General features: G+C 42.2%; 1 protein-coding gene across 2 annotated transcripts in view; it reads right to left on the bottom strand.

Moving 5' to 3' along the window:
* Positions 1-1110: 1110 nt before the first annotated feature.
* The window catches only part of ssbp4 (single stranded DNA binding protein 4), an 87266-nt gene continuing 65375 nt past the window's right edge, over positions 1111-23001 (bottom strand). The window contains exons 6-17 of one of the 2 annotated variants that reach the window (XM_076087702.1): positions 14796-14879; positions 12190-12316; positions 11969-12036; positions 10702-10766; positions 8993-9038; positions 8855-8890; positions 8662-8716; positions 7195-7265; positions 6079-6157; positions 5616-5644; positions 5424-5525; positions 1111-3791 (exon numbers count right to left, since the gene is read on the bottom strand). In XM_076087702.1, the coding sequence (XP_075943817.1) occupies positions 3711-3791; positions 5424-5525; positions 5616-5644; positions 6079-6157; positions 7195-7265; positions 8662-8716; positions 8855-8890; positions 8993-9038; positions 10702-10766; positions 11969-12036; positions 12190-12316; positions 14796-14879 (843 nt within the window). In that variant the 3' untranslated portion in view covers positions 1111-3710. Of the gene's footprint in view, positions 3985-5423; positions 5526-5615; positions 5645-6078; positions 6158-7194; positions 7266-8661; positions 8717-8854; positions 8891-8992; positions 9039-10701; positions 10767-11968; positions 12037-12189; positions 12317-14795; positions 14880-23001 lie in introns of both variants that reach the window. The other variant, XM_076087703.1, reaches the window with a different exon arrangement.

Consider the following 23001-nt stretch of genomic DNA (forward strand, 5'->3'; position numbering starts at 1 on the left):
TGGCACCCTTATGTGCTGCTGAATACAACATGAAACTGACTTCGATGAAGTCTCGAGCTCATCCCAACAAACTGCTTCCTGTTAACCTTGAGCTGCTGTACTTATATTGGGCCTTTTCATGCATAAAAACGAAAATATGTCCACTTTTGTACTAATCTTATATCAAAAGCACACAATTGAAAATGTAGGCTTATTTGACTGAGTGTGACTATATCCGCTGCCGATTCATGAGTGCTATTTATAATTCAGAAATAGTACAAACATATATTTCACAAGGTGTATATTTCTAATAAGTATGTAAGTAGAACCATTAGTCAAATTATTTTAAGAAGCATTCAATTGCTGTTATCCCACTAACAATGGCATTATTGTAGCTCCTGGATGTACTCAGCAGGACTTTATAATTCTCTGGTTTCTTGCTTAATTGGAGCCGTGATATGTTGTTTGCAAATTCAAAATCATCAATCTTTATGAGAGGTGTGTGCACAGGTTAAGGCAAAAAAGTGCATATTATAGAGCTGTTAAAAGTTAAACCAGGGAACTTTTAAAATCATTTTTTAGGTCATTTATAAGTTTATTTAATCCGAATTTGATTTGAAAGGTAATTAATTTCATCCTAACTAATGAAAAATAAAAATATAGCAAGTTATTTAACTTTCCAAATTTTGACTGGGGTGTTTTTAATATTAACATGATATTAAAATTTCAAAAAAATGTACAAAAAATGTTTACGTGATCTTTTCCTACACTGTATATAACTTCTCTTTTTGTACTGCAAAATGGTTAAAAGCTAAATGAGAGCTGAGAGGAAGAGATTCAAACAGCAAGGAAAAATCAAATGACATTTATTATTGATGCATTGTTTCTTTTTTGATAAGCAAATTATCTGTTTTTCTTTCAGTCTAAAGAAACTTTACAATATAAAGAAACATACAAAGAACATCTTTATTACCTACACAAGACACCTAAGTCCCTAAGACAAGATTCTGAACTATGCTACCATGAAAATACAAAGCAAACCCAAGAGACAGACTGCTTCATATTGAATACTGCCGTGTCATCAGAAAGGACTATGAATGGTACAGGAGAATCATTTATATCCCCTTCCCTTGAATCCCCCACCCCTCCCCAACTCAACATAACCACCCCGCCCAACCAGCAACTCTTCCTAATGGTACAGTATTATACATCACAATAGAAGTACAGAGATGGCCAACGATCGATATACACAGAGGACTGAGAGAGGATCAGTGAGAGAGCTTCGATCTATACAACGCTATAACAGGAGCGAATAGCAAAGGACACAGTTACTTTTTGATCTAGTCTTAATTTAAAATGAGGTTCTCTTAAGTATTTTTACCTTTTTAAAAGTTTTCTTAAATTGATAAAAATCCTTCATATTAAAAACTGCAATAAGAGGTCACATGTTTTTTTTTTGTGAGAAGATGCCCTTTGGAAAAATGATTCAAATGATTATTCAAAGCCAATAGTAACATTCAACTGAAACACAAGGAGACGAGGGCAGAGTGAGGACGCCACAGCTTGTCTGCTTCTCTCTGTCCTGTCCTCTCTCTGTCCTATCCTCCCCACCATACAAGTCTTCAGCATACAGTCTGCATTTATTGTGTTACTGCATTCTATACATTTTTATGGAAATTTAGCCACATGAGCCAAATAGTCAGCGCATCCTTTCTCTATGAAAAAAACATGGTCAGTTTTATTTATAATTTACTTTCAGCTGTATTCATTGGTAGTGACTGACATATCAAAACATGTCAATGATATCAAAATGCATTATACAGTATTTACAAAAAAGGAAATTAAAGAGAAGGGAGGGGAGACGTTTTTGGGGAGAGGTGAGGGATGGGACTGGAGGAAAGAAGGGAGGTGTGTGTCACTACACATGGAGAGTGTTTCCCAGGCCACCAATAGCCAAATCCTGGAGCTGTCCCTGTTGAACTCTGGGTACAATCTGTTCACATTGATATCAGAAAATTGACGAGTACGTCACCATCACCCATAGAGGCTACAATGGTTGTTTAGTTATTGTCGGTTTGAACACAGCCATGACGTAAGTTGCTGCAGTGTGATGCCTTGAGAGATAATGTATCCCTTTGAAAGCAGTGACAGAGAGTTGATCAGGCCAAGGGCACATAACATACAGAAAGAAACAAATTAAATAGCGTAATATGTAACTATGCTTTTCTTTGTGTGCAGATTCTATGGGCTTTCATTTTCTCAGTTGAATACACTTCAAATAAAAATAATCTGCTGAAAACAATCCACAAATAATGGAAATAAATCCATTACAAAAGTGTCCCGGTATTGTTCCTCGTCTTCAGACCGATGTGGCTGCATGGTCGGTTAACCCCAAGGTGCATCACTCTGCTCCCGTCGTCAGCGCTGCTACATCCTCCCAATACTGTGGATCCATTATCCCGTACGCATTGGGGCTCGCTGAGGGAACTGGTCGATTGGGAGCCAGTTATTTAGCCCGTCTTGTCTGGGTTAAGAAAGTGGATCATACAGGATCTGTGAGTTCACCCCAAACTCCAAGCAAGAAAGCCGGCTTCGTGAGTGTATCTTTGTGTCCCCCAAAAACAGGAGACATTGGCGAGAGACCGGAATGAACCCTGGGAGGAAAACAGTTCCAATTGGAGTCCACAGTGAGGTTGAAATCAAAACAAGGTGATGGAAGGGTAGGAACCACAGACAACTTGTAAATAACAAATAATAAAACAACCACAATACAAGCTAAATATGTTGTATTTACAGACAAGACCAAATCCATAGAAGAGATGCTCTCTTGCTCTGCCTGTTACTGAATGGAAACTGGCACCTCAGAGCAATTCCCATGCAGTAAAACATAGAAGACTGTGAGAAGGGGTGCTTATTAAGACAAGATAGCTAGACATAGGATCATCGAGGTGCATGAGCAGACACTTTGTACCAGAAAACAGCAGCGCTCTGAGAAAGCCTCTGCTTGAACTGTATGGATAGTTTTAGCCGAGATAGTAAACTATTAGATGAGAGAGTTAATTATCCCGATCACTGATACTTTGAACATGTATACGAATGGGGCTACAAACATTAAGATGGCAAACACTCAAGCTACGAGCCCAGAATAAGTTTTAAGGAGAGGTATGTGAAGTGAGAAAGACTATGACAAAGAAAAAACAAGACAAACAAATGACCTAAAATCATGTAAACAGAAAATGATTGTGCATTTTGTGTGCTTATTCCGTCATTGTTGATGCTGCTGCTGAGATAAAATGTGCCCTTTACAGGAAATCATAACTACATTAGTAGAATAATATCAATTATGAAAATTATAACAATAATATTACCATCAACAACAAAAAATACAAACATTTAATTCTTGCCCTAGAATAACATTATCAGTTCTTTTTTTTATTTTTATTTTTTTTAATCATTCCTGACACAGGAGTTTTTGAATGAGGGTATTCGGCCCCTGTCAGTCAACAACTGCGTGCCCTCATAAATTATGATCAGCGTGATATGATGGAGTGGTGGTAGATGCAGCGCGGCATCTTGTTTGGGCTTGAATGCCCCCCATGAGGGCAGGTTTTGGGTTTGGGAGAGACAGGCTTGGAGCAGTTTCGGGCTCTTACTGTCCTAGGGCCCGTGTCGAGGCCCGGCAGGCGAAGAAGAAGCTGCGAAGAGACCCTTCCTGTTGCTTGGAGGCCTTTTCATGTTCTTAAACCCATTTTACAGGCGTTGGGATGAGGGGCCTTGAGGGGAGTCCTGCTTTCCAGGTGCATCCCATGGGGCTGTGTGGCACAGCACACCGTCCACGAGGAGGAGGAGGAAGGAAGGGGGAGAGGAGGGTAATGCAAGACGCACCGGGGTGGATGGGAGAGGGAGATTGGGATAAGGGGAGATGAAAAAGAAATAAAATAAAAGATAAAATAAAATCAAAAAAAAAAAAAGAAATCACACACTCATCGTCATGTTGGGTGAATACTGTAAAGAGAGAAAAAAGAGAGGGAGGGGAGAAAAGATAAGCCAAATCTATATTGAACTTAATATACTACCCAGTTCAAGATGAAAGCAATACAACTAACTAAACTAAATGCCATGTCCAGTTCTCCAGCCTCTTGCAGCATTACACATAACCATTAACCCTCTCTAAGTCAGGAGACCAGCAGCAAGCAAAGCAGAGTCCAGCCCAAGGAGAAGGTGTTAGGGAATTTCAGAACACAGTGAAGATACTGTAGCAAAACGTCAGTTTCATTATCACTCTATGACGATCTCTCCATGCATCAGAGAAAGCATATGATGTGGTTCTTTCCCATGCTTGTGTTTGTGCATGCTGTGTTTTTGTGTGTGTCGGGTAAAGCTGGGAAAACTGAGCACAACTTAAAGGATCGATTATTGGGCTCCATTTAGCCATGAGGACTGGTTTTAAGGTCGAAATAGACCCGGGGCCGGTTTCACAAAGGTATTTTAGACTAGTCTGGAGTGTTAGGGAAGTCTTGATTTTTTTGTTTAAGTTTGACAGTACCACCAACTGACCTACCCACAGGCTAACTCAGAAATAAGACTCTATAATAAGACAAAAAAAGACAGGCTCATATTTTGTGGTTTGTTAGCATTGCTGTGCGGCGAATAATAAGAAGGGAAAGTTTTTACAGAAATGTACCGCAGTGAGGACATCTGATGTGTTGGTGAAGCAAGGACTGAGCTGAGAGCTCCACAAGAAGCCACAGCATCTGAGCTCTACCACATGTCTGCACTGTGGTGACACTCGTCTTTTTCTAGTGTGAAGTCCGCCAAGACAGTCAAGAAGTTACGAGAGAATATTAGGGCCATGTTTTGCAAGTCGAAATTTCACTATATGCACTAACTCCGGTAGTTTATTTAGTATATTTATTCTCGTATGTTTGACGTTTATTCTCAAGATTTTATCCATATTCTTGAATAGTATTTCAACTTTATTGTCAACATTTCATCTTTCTCAAAATGCAACACTTCGACTTGAAATGCAAAATAGCATTATTTCCCTTCTTCATGGCCCTAATAGTCTTAAGAATTAGTCTGAAGTAATCTGAAGTGTGACTATTAGTTTGATCTAGTCAAAGTCAAAGTCTATTTTTGTGTAACCAGCCACAGGTCACCTTGGACAATTAGCACACAGCATTTAAATTCCGTAACCCTTGATTGAGTCTCAGACCAGATGGAGCAATTGTATTAAATATATTCAGTTTTTGTGACTGTCCAAATCAAAATATGATCCTGCTGTTTGATCAAGTTACCAGTGGAGATCTGTGCAGGTATGACTGTAATCTAAAACAAGTTATTTAAATATGCGATTTTATGCCTTATTATAATTGAATAGGATTATCTAAAGTCTTGCAGTTTGTTCCCAGCTTCAAAGGTATGTTGTCTCTGTGTGTACTCACACTTTCACTTTGGAATGGGTTTAAAAAGTTGCCTGCCATCTCGCCGTCATCCCGCGGAGTGCCGGGAGGATTGTTCATGCCTGCCATGTTGTTGGGAGAATTCTGCAACACAGATAAAAAAGAAACGGTAAGAACACAGCCCTCTGACAGACAGACAGACAGATAGATGGACAGAGAGTCAGTCACTCTTACCTTTGGCAACCCATCCATGTCACCAGAGCCTGTGATCAGAAATGGAAAAAGGAGAAACCTGAATCATTATCAGGTAACTGTCAAGTGATCCTCAGCGTTCCTGCTGCTAATTCAACACGAGTTCAGGATATCCAGTGCAAGTAGAAACAACCTGCCCTCTCACAAGAAATGGCCTTTAATTAAGCTATTTGTTTCAGACACAGATGAGCAACAACTCACTGGCTTCACTGATCACGTCTCACCCATCTGCAGGATCAATTGGCCTACTCACTGCCCCACTAATCTGTTTTAACTGGGATCAATACCAGGGGGAGGAAGAACACTTCCTCTACCAGCCATGAGAGGGCAGACTCTCACTTCTAAAGGCCTTTGTTCACGGAGAGTAACAGGTTTCACTGGATATACTCAGGAGCTTATAGCAAGTACATGCTGCATACACTGTGCATTGTGTTTGGCTACTCACCTAGTGATCCGTTCATATGATGCTGCTCCATAGCACCCATTCCACCCATGGGCCCGTCAGGACCCGGTCCCATTGGGAACTAAAGACAGACGTACGAAGGTTAGTTACCTTGCTCCTTCCCTGCTTGGGGAGCATGGCAGTGGAGTAGATTAGACAAATACATCTGGTGTGAAATTCATTAAAGGGCCAGTGTGTAGCAATTACGGGAATCTATCGAGCTCAAACGTGACCGCCCACTCATTCACTCCATTTACATTTCAGAAAATTCTTGTATTAAAAGTTTTAGGCATGGAACTATCCAACCAACTTCGAGATGAATCGTGGCCCTAAAACATTTGATCCCCAGCAAAAAAAAAAAAAAATTTCAAACGGAAAGGCAAAGGTACAAGTCTTGTGTTTATGATTACTTTAAGAGTGAAGGAACTACTCATCCCATAAACTATTGCATATGCGGCCTCGCTGAATCTGGAAGCTGAAACTCACGAAAAACATTTCATCTAAATGTTTTTTTTAAAATGTGGACAGATTCAGTAACTGCTTGGCTTTTGTCAGAAACACATTTCAGTGAACTATCGCTGTAATATAAGAGAACGTTTCCAAACGAGCCGTCGTGCTGGCCCGGTTGGAGATCCGGGAGCAGACCACAGGGCAGCATGTTCGAGCTCGTACCCTCACTGCTGTAAACATTTCCATGGTACCAGCGAGATCCACCAATCAGGGACATTGCTGTTACACTTTAGGATTGTGGGTAGTGTAGTACATCTCCTTGGCATTGCGAATAGAACGTGTTTTTTTCTTAAAACAAGGTTGATATCATATTGTGTCTTCTGCAGGAGAATGTACCATCATTTCACACTCTCATGGCTCAAGGTAAGTCGAACATGGATGTCGTATAATTATTACGAAGGGGATTTTCACTTCCAGAACCTCACTGTTGAGCTCTATTAGCAGAAATGGAATATAACATTCACAACTATGTTGTCATCAGTACAGAAGCAGCTGAAACGAAGAATTGTTGTGTTTACGCACTCTGCAACCACACCGCCAAATTCCACCACATCCTACACACTGTACATTTAACTGCAATTCAAAATTGAACAAAATGAGTTTACTTACATTAGGTCTATTTCCACCAGGGCCGATAGGGTTCATCATTGTGTAGATGTTTTCACTTGAGTTTGTCGAATCTATGATAACAATGATATTTCAAATCAGAATACTGTAAAGCAGTTTGAGACCCTTGCACTGTTACCTCTGTGTGTTCTTATATCCAACTGTTGTAAATGTCAAAAAATAAGGTGGGTTTGGGGTAATGAATGGAAAATAACGAACTAACCTGCACAGAAACGGCTGGAGTGGCATTGTCTGTCACTGTATTTGACAATGTTTCACTTTAATTCTGCCATTTGTACAATTCAGTCAGCTAGAGCCCAGACATGTCCTTACTTCAGCTGTACAGGACGAGGACCACCAGTGTGTTACTTTAAGTGCCAGTACATATTGTCAGTGAATCAGTCTGTCAATCAATCTAGACGCTGCACACTGCAATGTACAATAAAAAAAGAACCCAATTCAATCTTATTCCTACAATCAGGAGATTAGAAGTTATTTTATGGACACCCAATGCATGCTGTGTCGGTCCTCGTTTGTCACCTTGAGGATGAGGTCACCTTGATCTGACATTACAGGCAGAAAGTTGCGAGTGGAAGAAAAAAAGAAATACCAGATTGAAAGATAGGGGAGGAGATGGATACAGTATGTGCAAAGTGGCGGAGAGATCTTGCCTGTTAGTGTCCCTGAATCTAGCTTGTGCTGTCGTGACTGGAGGAGGGGGGCAATACTGAGTGGGAGGTGTTCATTTTTGTGGGAGGTTTGTGTGTGTGTGTGTGTGTGTGTGTGTGTGTGTGTGTGTGCACGCGTACAGTCTTGGCGACTGCAGTGGAAATATGTTTCCCCTGCCGGTGTACGTGTGAGCAGGAGCATTTTGTGCAAAAAGGTTGCCCCGGCAACGTATCACAATAGAGGAACGTATATAAATAATAAATAGTGGACACAAAAAGAAGCTCTCCACAGGCCGGCAGAAACAGAACATCCACAGGATATCAGCCCACAGTGTTTTGTTCTCCGCTAATCCTCCACAGAGACACTAGATTGATGGGTCAAAGCTGAGATGGATCGCGCGTTTGATTGCAGACTGACGTGCCTCCGCTTCCCTTTTATTCAGCTGTCGCCACAATGACAGAACACATCTAACGGCACTGGAATCATTTCCAGAATGTGCCTAAACTAGAAAGGACTGATAACAAACATGATACCCGACCAAATCATCATCACGCATGCATCAGATATATCCAAATCAGGCTCAGTGCAATATTTGACCAGTTTAACAATATTTTACACTTACAAAATCATTCCTAAAGATTTCATTCCTTAAGTATTTAGGGGGCTATCACTGCCTGTCTCTGCCGAAGAGAGATGTGAATCTCACAGAGAAATGGTTTCATGTTTGTTAGACAGAGGCCGTGTTCAGTGAACGCTGGATAAAAGTAGAAACCAGAAGGGAAACTGACGCGTAGAACTCACCTCCGGGGCTTGGCATGATGGGAGTTCCTGGTGGGCCGCCTCCCCCTGGAGGGCCCTGAGGGGCGAAAGAAGCGAGAGCAAAAGAGAAATGAGTTCTGAGTGCATCTAGATGGCAGCATGCCTGTTAGATATCACCGCATGACAGGTAATTTATGGCCCGTGGTCGAACACGAGTCCATGACGGGACACTTACCACATAGTTGCCTGGAGATGAAGATGAATAAGCTATCTGTGGAGAGAATAGACCCGAGGTGAAACAAAACACGAGACACAGTTATTGTAAACACACTCAGTCATGTCGGAGACGAAGATGTAAGAGAGTGTGACTCACTGAGTTAGTGTTGGGGTTCGGCCACGGACCTCTTCCACCAGGACCCCTGGAGACGCAGACAGAGAGAAAGATATTTAATAGAAGATTTCTGGCACACAGCAAAGTTGCATGCATCATGTTACGTGTGATGATTCTGTAGGTGCATCATGGCAGCACATATTTTAAAGTATGGTACACAGCTCTGTAAGGCCGGGTTGCACCAGCAAGGATTAAGTTAATCTAAAATTATTCTAATCAGAGTTTAACAAAACTTGCTTTACAATGAATGAATCCAGATTCAAAATGATGCAGAGCTCTGTTGCACAATTAAAAACGAATCTCAGTTTAGTAAATCCAGGTTTAGAGTTTAATCAATGTGATGCTTGCTTACACAACTTAAAATGAATACATGAACACATGCGCCTGCTGTTAAGACTTAGTATGTATGCTATAAAAGAAAGGGAGGATTCCTTAACAAAACGTTACATTGTTTTCTAGCTAGCTGGCTTAAAAAGTTAGTTAGTTGGCACAATGTTACTCATGATGGCTTTGCAGAGAATCTCTAATTTAGACTCATTTGAGAAGAAATTGTTGGCCGAATTAATGGAGCAATATGGCCAAATAAGAGAATATAAAAACAGCAAGGAAAAAAGAGATAACAGATTCCTTGCTGAACCGTTATCTTGCAGCATCAAAAAACTCATCTGGGTTGAATCTGCCCCGTAACTTTCTCCGAGGAACTTGAACATTTTGCTTAATTCATCTATTTTAGCCATTTTAAATGTTAAACCTCCTCAATTGTAGGTTAAAATTGTTTAAATTCTGGTGCAACAGAATTAAATTCAATCTAGGTTGAGAGTAAAAACTAAACTGACATTTAAATACATTTTTAATGTGTGGTCCATTTAGATTGGGTTTAAACGTGTATCTGTATTGGTGTAACCGAGCCTAACTGTAGTAGGCACTCATTCACAAACACCAATATAATATCCTTCTGAAAATATTACCTGTCAATGAAGGGTTTTTACATTGTGATGTATCCTATATGTCCATTTACTCAATTACTGTACTTAAGTACAATTTGGAGGTACTTTACTTGAGTATTTCCACTATGCTCCACTACATTTCAGATACAATATGGTACTTTTACTCCACTTCATTTATCTGACAGCATCAGTTACTAGCTACTTTAGAGATTGAGATTAATTATACAAAATATAATTATGATGCATTATTATTATTGATTAATAATATACATTATTTTGAAATAGGCCATTTTGCATGATGATAATTTTACTTTGAGTATATATTGATGCTACTACTTTTTTATGCAGGACTTTTATTGTATTTCTACTCTGTGCTGTTGCTACCTTTAGTTAAGTAAAAGATCTTTGGACTTCATCCACCTCTGCTAATTTCAGAGGTGTGATACAGTCAATTCCACTTAATGGCATTTTTATTACAGGGGAAGTAAGATTTCCATGAACATGTTGGTGACAGTAATTATCTTTTCTCACCTATGTTATGCTGAGATCTAGGAATAAATGTCCAAAAGGGCAGAAACACGAGTGAACAACACCAAATGCTGCAGCAAGTTCAAGTCTGTCGTACCATACTCACTGTAGTTGTGAGAAAACTGTTCTCCTAACTGCTCGCAACAACGGTTAAACAAGACCGTAATTGGCGGCAGAATTCACAAACATTAAAAAGTTATTTTCCAATCTACTAACATGTTCATGCCCGGCATCCCTGGCCCCATGGAGTTAGGAGGAGGCCTCATTCCTCCGCCGTAGTTCTGCACAAAGAGAGGAGCACACAGTCAGCACGGCGTCTCACACCTGCTCCGTCTAAAGGTTTGAATCCTAATGAAGGTCAGCGACCATCATGTCTCCCCCTAACTAGCCTTTAATTATGTGATGTACGGGCTGTGTGTGAGAAGAGGACAGCTGTGTGTGAGTGTGTTTGTGTCCATCTGTACGTTGCGTGTCTCCTCCTCTCTGTGTCCACGCTCCCCTCTGTGTGTTTGCGTGTATGTTTTCATGGCTGCCCGGCAGGCGAGTTTGGCTCGCGCTACATGTGTGTATGTGTGTGGATATATGAGAGAGAGAGAGAGAGAGAGAGAGAGAGAGAGAGAGAGAGAGAGAGAGAGAGAGAGAGAGAGAGAGAGAGAGAGTAGGGGGGGGAAGGCCAGAGAGTAGCTCCACTCAGAGGAAGAGTTTTGTTCAGCAGACGATTACACTTGTCGAGCAGATGCCACACCAGCTGCTGGTGCGTTCACTGCCAAAGTCACCGAGCCAGGGTGGCACAGAGAGGGGCCGAGGGGCACGGGGAGAGAGTGTGTGTGTGTGTGCGTGTGTCTTTGTGTGAGGTGATGTTGGAGCGGGAGGTGGTTGGGTTGCAGAATGAAGCAGCTGTTTGGTAGCGGTAATTCAAAAGGACACTGTTTGTTCAGCATCTTATGTTTTACACGGGATCACATCGGAAATTAAAGTGATCAAAGGAAAACCAAAGTTGGCACCATTGTTTCTTTTTTTTTGTCAAAATGTGTTGGTGGCTGCTCGCTCAGGGGTGGTCTTCCTAGGTGGGAGTCGGTAAGTAGGATTTAACATGTGGAACTGGCGCCGGCAGTGGGTGAGCTCTGGTCAGAGCCAAGCTAATCATCTGAGCGCTTCTGACATTTAAAACGCAAAGTTATGAGGCTGGCAGAACTAAAATGTCTCTTAGCAAAGAAGAATGGATTATCTGCATGCCGTTTATAGGATGCCGGTTTCACATTATAGCGGTTTTTATGGTAGCTTTTAATGAAGGGCAACCAAACATTGGGTTTGTTCATAAACCGACAGTCCCAAGCACCAAATCTGGCTGTATGGCAGCTGCAGAGTGGGTGTGCAGTGGGCTGGTGGTGCTGTGGGACACCACCCACTGTCATGACTTTATTAACGCAATCCTTTGTGTTTTATTCTGCACGGGTGATGGAGTAATGTCGCTGGTGCCTACCTGTGGGCCCATGCCCCCCATGCCTCGCGGGGGATTCATTCTCATTGGACCTCCCATGTTTGGATGTCCTGTGGTGAAACACAAGAGTGCAGCTTGTTAGAATGGCAGCGCCGTTTGGATCAATAACAATTCCATAAATGAGCTTCTGAATTCAGAAGCCAATATGAGATTACTCTGCAAAGCGCAGCCGCTCTGAAGTAACACCACGCCTTTATCAATACCTTGAGGTCTGGTGGGGTCCAGGCTGTTTGGTAGGAGAGGCTGTGACCCGGGGATGCTCCCAGGAGGCTGATTTGGCATACGGAGGGCGGGCCTTGGGCCGCCTGGGTACCGTGGAGACATGAATGGCTGCAGGACAGACGTGAGAAGGACATTACAATTACTTTATTTCAGGATGATCAAGAGAGGAATGCTTGTTCGAATTCTTGATAGATGGGCTTTAAAATATCACGAATAACTTTGTCAGTGACCTTGTTTTACTCAAGTGCAATTCCAACAACTCTAAGATAGAGTGTACAACACATTTCATTGATTAGCATGAAATCTAGCTTCTAATTTAAATTCTAAAAATCAATGGTTTCAATGACAGAGACAATAATGTTAGGTTCATCATGAATAATTAATCAAGGTGCTGTTTTACACAACCTTTAACAAGATAAAATGAATGCAGCCGAAGCGATTGAACAGATTTCTAATGACATGGATGGAGATGAAACAATGCATGAATTGCAAAATACACAAACCATCACAGTGTACATGCCTCAGCGTGCCGTTGTCATGATCAGCTCAGCAAACGTCATATTCAGCTTAACAACTGCACATCCATAAATCTGGTTGGTCTACTGTTTGTTTGGTTTTTAAGATGGTGTTCATTTGTTTTGTGTGTGTTTCTTTATCGTGCTGCTTCGAGATATATTTCAAACTCCGGCTAAAGGACTCATCACTGCACACATGTGCATGATGGAGCATTGATATATCTTAATGCCTTTATAGTTTACCCATGAACGTTAGGCGCTAAGTTTGTCTTAGGTCCAATAAATGGCTCGGCTTTAAGGTTCAAGGTTCTGTGGATGCGTGGACTGAAGTTTTTACTCTGTAATTTGTTTTATTCTATGTATGAAATGACATGAACTCAAGGTTTAACTTTGCTGCCTTCTTGGCCAGATTTCCATCGCAAAAGAGATTTTATCTGGTTAAATAAGGGTCAAAAAATAAAATTGTGTTTTTAAGTGCAGATCTCTACAGACTACTAATAACCCCAACATTATGATAATAATATCTTTACAATCAGCTTTAATTAAACATAAACTCCCTTAGTATATCTGGGCAAATCTGTTCTCCTTTCTACATAAAGATAGTAACAAAGTTTACCTCAAATAACGGACAAACCTAAATAACACTCACACGTAGGCAGTGAAACGATGCACAAAAGGCTCAGTAAACCTGAACAATGTGGAGGTGTTATCTTTACATGTCAGCAGGGGGAGCTATTGTGTTGAAGAATAATGTTCTGTAGCAGCTCTGTTCCCTTCACCAAGAAAGAGGGGCGTGTCATTAAGTTTTGTAAAGTAAGACCTCAGGTGGTAAAATCCATTAGGATAAAGGTAAAGGAGGATAAGATAAGAGCGAGGGAGAAAACATGTGGGACAGAAACCTGGACCGGAGGAACAGGACGGCCGAGAAGGAGGTGGAGCAGAAAAGAACATGACATCGTTGGAAGGGAGGATGAAGCCGTACGAGCAGAGGAAGAGGTGTTCTACATCTTAATGTTTTGTCTGTTTTGTGCAGCTGCACTTGTGCCGGACATTTCTCTCACCGTGTCTGTATCACCAAACACCAGAGCTACAATAATGCAGTCGGGATGGTGTGATTCATAACCGAGAGGGAATGCACCATTCCACATAGATGCCTCAGCAGAGAGGGGACAAGAGCAGGCTGGCCGAGACGCACACACACACACACACACCCAGCCCAGCGCACAACTAGTGAATAATGTAATGCACCCCAGACAGATGGTTTTCAGAATTACCTATGAGAGCTACGCTGCTGCAACTACAAATACCAACATCCAGTGAGCCATATGTCAGCGTCAGATGAGAAGAATTAATCCAACTATTTTAGTATCGAGGGGAAACATGCAGATTTGAATGCCGATTGGGTGAGAGTTGTGTGTTTTGGTCACGGAGCATGAGCAGAATAATGTTCACATCATCGTTTTCACACAGAGATAAGCACAGACAACACAAATACAACAGGAGACTGGCTCTCAATGGTAATTATGTGCTGTATGTTTTTGTGTGTCGTTGTGTGTGTGTGTGTTTGGGGGCAGGCAGAGGACGAATTATATAATCTCATTTAGCCCTTGAGGCGAGGACTGATTTACTACTGTTTTCTTTTTAACCCTCTTCCCTCCTTCCTCCTCCTTCACTTTCCGGTCTACCTTCTCCTCCTCTCCGCTCCTCCTTTGACCATGTTGTGGTGGGTTTGTGCACGGAGAGCTGCACCGTGTCAGGCTGTGCTGCAATATTAATGGTCTATTGATGGACTATGGGATGGTGAGTGCTGGGCTGGGGGAGAGCGAAGGCCCTCCAGATGCACCTCCGCTCCTTACAGCGGGGCCAACACAGCTAAATTATTCATCCAACCCACCATCGTGGATGCTGCCATGTCCTGTCTGCCAGCACAACAAGCGACCTGCGTGCTGGTTTTATACTGCTGTGGTTGTGAGCGAGTGAACGAGTGAGTGAGTGCGAGAAAGTGCGAGTGGGCTTAGAGAGGGAACTAATACACAGCAGCGGAGAAAAGAGTGTCAATGTTTACGTCTTACCTGTCCGTGAGGTCCCATCATGGGATTACTGGGGTTGTGTGGGGGGGGCTGCGTGTGAGGGGAGGGCTGAGATCCTGGAGGACCCTGGTGAAAAAAATTCAACAAGACGTCAATAAATGTCTTCAGTGATATTCAAAGCTGCTTGGGGAACAACAATATCAGGTGGAACAACCTCGCATTGAGTCCCTCTTCAGAGCGAGCAGTAGAGGTATTTACAGAAAGAACAATGTGATACAACATTTAAAGGGTCAGTTCACACAAATACTAAATAAACATATTTTCTAACTTTCGTTTCATTCAGCCATGCAGATGAATATCCTAATATCTGGGTTTTAATTGCCCAGATCGAAAGATACGATTGAAAGATTTTTGCTTCCACCCCAATACAATAGAAGTGAATGGTGATGCTCACGGCATCAAAACAAAACAAAACAAAGTCAATAGCAATTTTCACATCAGCAGTTTTCATAGCGACTATTTCCTCTGTAAAAAGCAGTAAAAGTAATTGGGGTGAATCGACCATTAGAAAAAAAGTAAAAATTTTATTTAGTTCTCGTATTCGTATTATGTAGCAACATTTTCCCACAGCTGATTACGTTATGCACAAACATAAAAAAAAACATAAATTAATTATGATCTACATTCTCGTGTGTTCAACATTTGAAACCTGCATTTAGAAATGTATGATTGAATCAAAGGACTGGAATGTAATGTGAAGAAGTGGTTGTTGTTATGTTTGGTTTGCTGGTCCGTGCGATAGAATTCCGACTTCATAACAAATGAAACCATGAAACACACGACAAGCACTTAAGAAAAGATAGTGTCAGGCCTGGTGGAGAGACATACGTGTAGATACAGTATTTACTCAGGAGTCGTCAAACCAAACTACAGCTAAAAGGTCAGTAAATATTCGACTTAAATTCATCAGCTAACTAGAAACCCAACTTCAGAGGGATAATAATGCTGCTCGCAGTCACGCAACTAAATACACAACGGCAAACCTTGTTTCTGTTTGTCTTTGCACCCTAGTGGTCAAGATCACCGGGTGCAGCTTTAATTAAGTAATTAAAGTGATTACAGTATGTCCAATTTAAGTGTGTATAATAACAGCACAACTATCACATCTGTTCTGCTACATCAACAAGGAGTCACTGACATTTGGAGATTGATTTTCATGGACAGGAAGTGTTAGTTGCCAGGATGAGGTCAGATCAATTCACGAGGTGGACTTTAATCAACATTCAGTCAGGATTTCAAAGGATAATTCTTGGTATTTTCAAACAATGTCGTATTTTTTATAATTTTTGCCACGACGATGCTTGATTCTGGGCTGAAAACAGGCCGGTACGGTCCAGTACTCCGTACCACTAAAAGATTCAGCGCAGGTAAACACATTATGATTCACTTTAATTAACACTGCGAGATAGGGCATTTGTGCTGCATTCATGTGGTGTCAGAATAATCTTAACAATGAATTAGCAATGGGGAAAATTCATGTGAATGTCCCTTCAAGTAGAAACAACTTAAAACGTGTTGTTTAAGAATTAAAATACAACACATTGTCTTCGTAGCGGTTATGTTATTTCCACATTACCACTTAAAGCTCAAGAACACACGGAAATCAGAAGAACGACTTCTCAACTCGGGAGATGTGACCATCCGAGGAGCATGTGAACACACCACGGTCCGCTCTCTCCCGAGCGCCATTCTAGTTTTCTTATGAATTGCTTCTAATTGTTCCAGTGTCAGTGTGTTTGTGCCCAGCACAGACCTGCAGCTTTTTTAAACTGTGCCTGCTGCCTTTATAAACTGTGTAGTGAGCCTACTGCTGGCAAACGGCAACTTCTGCTGCAGCTGACTGTCTGATATCGAGCGCTGTGGGTTTTTGGCAAGCAGTCGTTTCTTGGTGAAATCTGTGAACTGTTCAACTGTTGTAGATGAATTCAGTCGTTTTTTTCTTCTAATTAAAAAAACTAAAAGAAATTGTAAAAAGTTTTGTCAACATTCAAAAATTATTCTGTGGTTCTTACGCCAATTCTTTTAAAATAGATTTTTGTCTGTGATGTCAAGTGTTCCTAAGTTCGTTCTACACCATACAGGCATTAAAGGGATGCATGAAGGAGAACAAACAACGAAGGTTGGGGTCTCTACGTTCATCCCTGACTTGATCCAGTTTGACAGAGGAGCTGCTGACCGACACACAGTCAAGGGCCAAAGCAAGCTCAATTTTGGTGAGCGCTTTCAGTCTGTGGGGATGTGCCAAATATTTGAACCCAATCAAACATCATTATGGAAAATGTGTCCCAGGTTGAAAATAATAATTCTGTCTCTCTGACTCAGTGGCTGGTATGTGAACAGCAGTTTCACTTTTGCAATGTGAGAGTGAACGAGCCGTTTCTCTTGTTAATCTCTCGACCGCAACAACAACAAACACTGTGTTAAGCACATTAAAGTGAATACAGTATCAGAGGTCTGAGTGACCGTGTTGTCTCTTCCTACAGTAACCTCATCTGACTCCAGCAGCAGCTGCTCCAACACAGAACTGTTACTACCTGAACATCAATATACGGAGAAAGAGGACCACCCACTGCCAGACCAGGCGTATCTACTAGTCTGCCAGAGCCTCCGTCAAGCACTCTGCTATCAGGTAACATTACAGGTGTGTGTGCATGTGTGCGTGTGTGTGTGAGGGGTGCAACTGAGTGGTGATGAGTGCGAATATGAGATCTCCCCCCCTTTTTTTTTTTCCACAGGTGAAAGCAGGATCTCCTTCCCTCAGGTGCTGAGTGTGTGCTGGTTTGAATATGTGTGTGCATGTACAGTATGCGTATTGAAGGGAGCTGCTGAGGGCTGTTACTTCAACAGGTGTGTGTCTAACATCACAGTGAAAAAGATAAAGGATTAGGGGATTACCCATGTGAAATATAACCTGAGACACACACACACACACACACACACACACTCTGGTAGACATGTTTACATAACATGGTTTCATTTTTTTCGAGCAAATATGCAGAACTAGATGCATGTACACACAATAAGGCTTCCTTTATTGATTTAACATTTCTGTTTTAATAGGTGCTTTATAAATAATTATAATAGACTTGATTAATCCAGTAATTATTTTCGTAGTAATTGGTCACTTATAAAATTATACACAGCATTGAAATAGCCAATTTTGTCGCATAGATATTAAATTAAATATTAAATTTACAATGATATAAATTAAAACTAAAAAGTAAAATAACTCATATTTCAGAGGCTGGAACCAGCAAATAGATGTTATTATTCAGTTTTATAAAATCTTAAAAAATTGATGGCTTGTGTTCTTTTAAGAGAAAAATGAAAAATCCTTCACACAGAGGCTTGAGCAGTTAACCATTTTTCACAATTATTGTCAATAATTTGTCGGCGTGATTTTCTGTTGACCAGCTTTGATTAATGGACTAAGTGCTTCAGCACTAGCGCACACACCCACACACATACACAGTCACACGTAACTGTCTAGACTTGTGCACCTCTTCGCCTGTGTGCAGCGTTCCTCCTGAAGGATGCAGCTGCACAGATACCTGCATCTCTCCAGCCTCACACACACACACACACACACACACACACACACACACACACACACACACACACACACACACACACACTTCCTTTAAGTCTCTCCACCCCCTTTCCCTCCCCCCACTTCTGGCGCTCCCTCACTTTCCCACCCTGCCCACTGCACTGCCCTCCCTGTGCGAGTGCACTGTTGGCATGGCTGGCATGGTGGAGTGCCGACAGAGCTGAGCACCAGGAACCTGTGGGAGCTGCTGCGGTGGGAAAATAAACATGCCTGACTGACAGCTTGAAACAAGTGCGTTCCCACAGGCACAGATACGACGCCGCGGCGCTGCCAGGCTCACCGTATAAGAGCTCAGATGTTGGCAGGAGAGATGAGCTTGTACATACACGTGAAAACAACACTGCTCATAAGCAGAAGCACTTATTCATGGTCTCACCACCCTTTGTAGCAAGGCACAAGCGTTGAGCTCAGCAGCAGCAGGGCTCTCAGCACTAGTGGTGTCATAATACCAAAATGATGACTTCGATACCATACCCTGGCTAAATACCTCGATACCGATACGATACGAAAAACTTAAAACATCTGGAAATGTAATGGACCGTGGAACTTGAAATTATTATATTTAATAATATATATTTTTAAATGTATTAATTAAAAAATGTACATGGTATGCAGTAACCTGTACTAGAGTTAATGTGATTTCTTTGATAGTTCTCTTGATATTTGCACCTAGATATCACTTGTTAAACAGTGGTCCTTAATAAGTGGACGGGAGACAGAGAGATGCTTCCAAAACAAAAACGGGAATTTCTTTGGGAATTTCTGTCAGAAGTTGATGATGGAAAACCTGCTAAAATCAGGAAGACACCACATAAACCGTAGAAAGCGCTGTGTAGTGTCTCATTCGTTGACTGTACGGTTAGCGCTTGCTAAATCTCAAGACCCGCAGTTTATTTTTTGACTGCAGCAAAGTTCCCGGCGGATCCCAATCCCAATGCAGTCCTGCTCATAGGAAATAGCCTGCAGCTCTTATTAAAAAGCTGTCATTCTTAAAGTTGCGGCACTGATTAAATGGGGTATCGTACCGTCTTTAACGGCGAGGCATTGTGATGCCCTTCTAGTACCGGTAGATGTAACACCACTCAAGGCAGGCGGTTCTTTTCCTTTTTGAGACTCTGCAGTTTACTTTTCTTGCTGCATTGATTCTATTCATCTCATTGTCGTGAGAACGGCTCATCTGAGGAGCGGTCACGTCTTCAATAGAGCCACTTATTAACCAGCTACACAACACACAGCCGGTCAATAATCTATTCAACAATCTGGAAATGTTTATTTAGTTGTACATACAGTGTACTCTGGATGTGTTGGCACAGTCATGACGTTTGTACCGGTGCCACGGTGGTTGTTCTGCCACTCCGTGTGTGTATGTTTTGGGTGGTTAACACCAGCTGTACTGGCTCGCTCTGTCTCTCAGCAGGTTCACACTGGGGCTAATGCAGCGCTAGCTCTGTCTGACCTCAGAGGTTATTGTTGTTGATGTGCCAGTCTGAGTGTGTGTGTGTGAGAGAGAGAGAGAGAGTGTGTGTGTGTGTGTATGTCTAACAAGACACCCCTGCGGGGTCTGGCTGCACTGATCCAGCTACAGCAGTCTGCTTCTCCTCTACACACACACACACACACACACACACACACACACACACAACCTAGTTTTAGTCACTTAGGAGGACACTGCATTTACTTACATTCATTTTCTGGAGCCTTACCCCAACCGTAACCTTTGCCACTACAAGCCTAACCCCACCCTTTAGTGCGAACATAACCTCATCCTTAACCGACTTTAATCAAAAAGCAAGTCTTAACCTTAAAATGTAATAGTTCATCTTGTGGGGACCAGCTTTTAGTCCCCAAATGGAAGTCGAGTCCCCACAATGTGGCTGTGTGAACACATTCACTGCTCTGTAGGTAATACACAATCCCATTCACACACACACACACACACACACACACACACACACACACACACACACACACACACACACACACACACACACACACACACACACACACACACACACACACACACACACACACACACACACACACACACACACACAATGCTCCTCTCTTGTTCCTCTCTATAATGTGCCATAATGGAGCATAGCTCCTCTGGCTGGGCCTCCCTGGGCCTTCCTGCTATTACATCTGAATGGGCCAGCATATGGCCTTTATGGCCGTACTGTTCTCTCTACAGGTCCCCGCAGAGAGAGAGAGAGAGAGAGAGAGAGAGAGAGAGAGAGAGAGAGAGAGAGAGAGAGAGAGAGAGAGAGAGAGAGAGAGAGAGAGAGAGAGAGAGAGAGAGAGAGAGAGAGAGAGAGAGAGAGACTGCATTTCAACTGTCACAGAGGTGTACGCAGGGCGAGTTTGAAAAGTAGCTTGGTTGGAGTGTGTGCGCAGTGTGTGTGTGTGTTTGCGTGGTGCTGTTTGTATGTGTAGGAGAGGGGAAGAGGGAGGGGGACATGGGGAGCGTTAAATGAAGCAATTAATAAAATCATTTTCTACCCGGCTAAGGAGATAACAGCTTGGCACAGTACCACAAACCCATCAACGCAACCCCCCCCTCATCTCCCCACCACTCATTTCAGCTTAAGGAAGACCCACACCGCTGCCCCTGATGGACCACTAACACACACACACACACACACAGAGGGAGAGACAGAGGGAGACAGAGGGAGAGAGGGGGAGAGAGAAAGGCATGGAGGAGCAGCAGTCGCCTGAGTTTTCTTTTCTTGTTTACAGCTGCCAACACTAGAGGGCAGTGTGTAACTTCCGTCAAACTACTGGACACACACACACACACACACAAACTGGGAGCGAGAACACAAAGCAGCCTGCATCACTGCACACAACAAACAAAGCCAGGAGGAACAGCACCCCACACACACACACACACACACACACACACACGCACACACACGCTGAGTGCACACTCATTGTCATTCCTTGCTAACATTCCTGAGAGCGCGGCAGTGGCAGCAGTAGGTCTTCTGCTAGCTCATTGTATATAAGCGTGGCGACACGTCAGCGCAGAGATGGGAACACGCTATCAGGGGTGTTTTCTCCCAGAGGACGGCCGTGAGACGCTGACAGCCGTTTAAACATGTTAGGATGGCACCGAATGATTTCTATACATCTGTGATAGCCCTTCCTTGGGTTCTTCCAAGTTTCACCAACACTCACAGGGGACACGTGTGTGAGGTAGTCTTGTCTCTAAACGTACTGTATCTGCAACGTGCTGCCGATGGGGATGGAGCACGCACAGCAGGAGACAAAGGCTACATTGAAATCACTGTTTAACCGCAGTGACTGTTATCAACCGGGTCTAGCAGTAGCTACGGGCAGACAATGGACAGAGGAAACGTTTTCTAAGGATTGCCTTTTAAGTGTGTTGTCATTCAAGGAGAATTGTTAGGTATCATTTTTTGCCGCTGGACTCTCAAGGAGGAGCCGAGACAGTGTGAGTCAAAGACGGTTCCTCTCCTTCAGTTCAGGCTGAAGTGAAAAGTCTGGCTCCTCTTGCATCTGTCTTTTTGAAACATCTATCCACAACGCCCTTTCAGACACGGTAGGAAAAAGATGTGAAAACACTTCAGAGATCTTTTTTTTTTTTTTTTTTTTTTTACAAACAATCAATGTTCAAAAGAAGATGAACGCTTAGATTAGACTCACAGTTTGGGCCATATGCGCGTTTCCAAAGAAAAGCCATAACAACCTTGTTTTTATTTTTCTGACGCTCGATCACCCAACTACACCAACAGTCTACATTATCTGCTGAAGTATCAACACCGACCCTGACCAAACACTGAGATTTAACGTTTGACCCATACAGATAATAAAAAACACCCGAACAACCATTCATGAGCAATGCTTTTAATTCTCCCTTTAACATTTTAAAGCACTTCTTCTTATTTATCTGCATCTTAGTCATACAAGTGACCAGGATGAACCCTGATATTAATCTTACCTTTGATAAATAAATGACTGAGAGCAGATGTCTCCCTAATTCACCACGTGCCTGCCATGTCTAAGCTTTTGAACAGGTTCTCAGATTTGTCTTTGATAGCTGGGTTGCTTGTTGTTTAACGTGTAATCAAACCTAATCCTCTTGTTGTGCTTTTTGGTGTTCTCCCTGAAGAGCCACAATTACCTGCAGTAAAACACACTGCCCTTGACTTTGGATCTTTTTTTTGGCAAGAGGCGCCTTCCCAGTTTAGTAGAAAGAGGCTGCCCCACCCTAACTGGTTTACAGACTTAATGGAGCGCATTAAGCTTTCGAGTACTTGACGTACGTCGTGTGGATCAGAGAATAAAGCCAACAAAGAGGGATTTTTTGGGCATTATTTGACAGGTGGATTATATAAATGTCTAAAAGAGCACATTTTATCTAATTTGTTCTTCCTTGGATGGAAGTCTAACTGTTATTTATGCAGCTTTCTCCCAGATTTAGTCTCCTTTTCATTATTTTATAATAGAATGTCCATATATATATATATATATATATATATATATATATATATATATGCCTGTATGCCTTATAAAGACTGTACAGTAAAACATTTTCCTGATACATTTCGTTTCCAT

This window comes from Anarhichas minor, unplaced genomic scaffold, assembly GCF_050575085.1.
Source record: "Anarhichas minor isolate MPS153535 unplaced genomic scaffold, ASM5057508v1 ptg000010l, whole genome shotgun sequence".
NCBI classification, from domain to species: domain Eukaryota; kingdom Metazoa; phylum Chordata; class Actinopteri; order Perciformes; family Anarhichadidae; genus Anarhichas; species Anarhichas minor.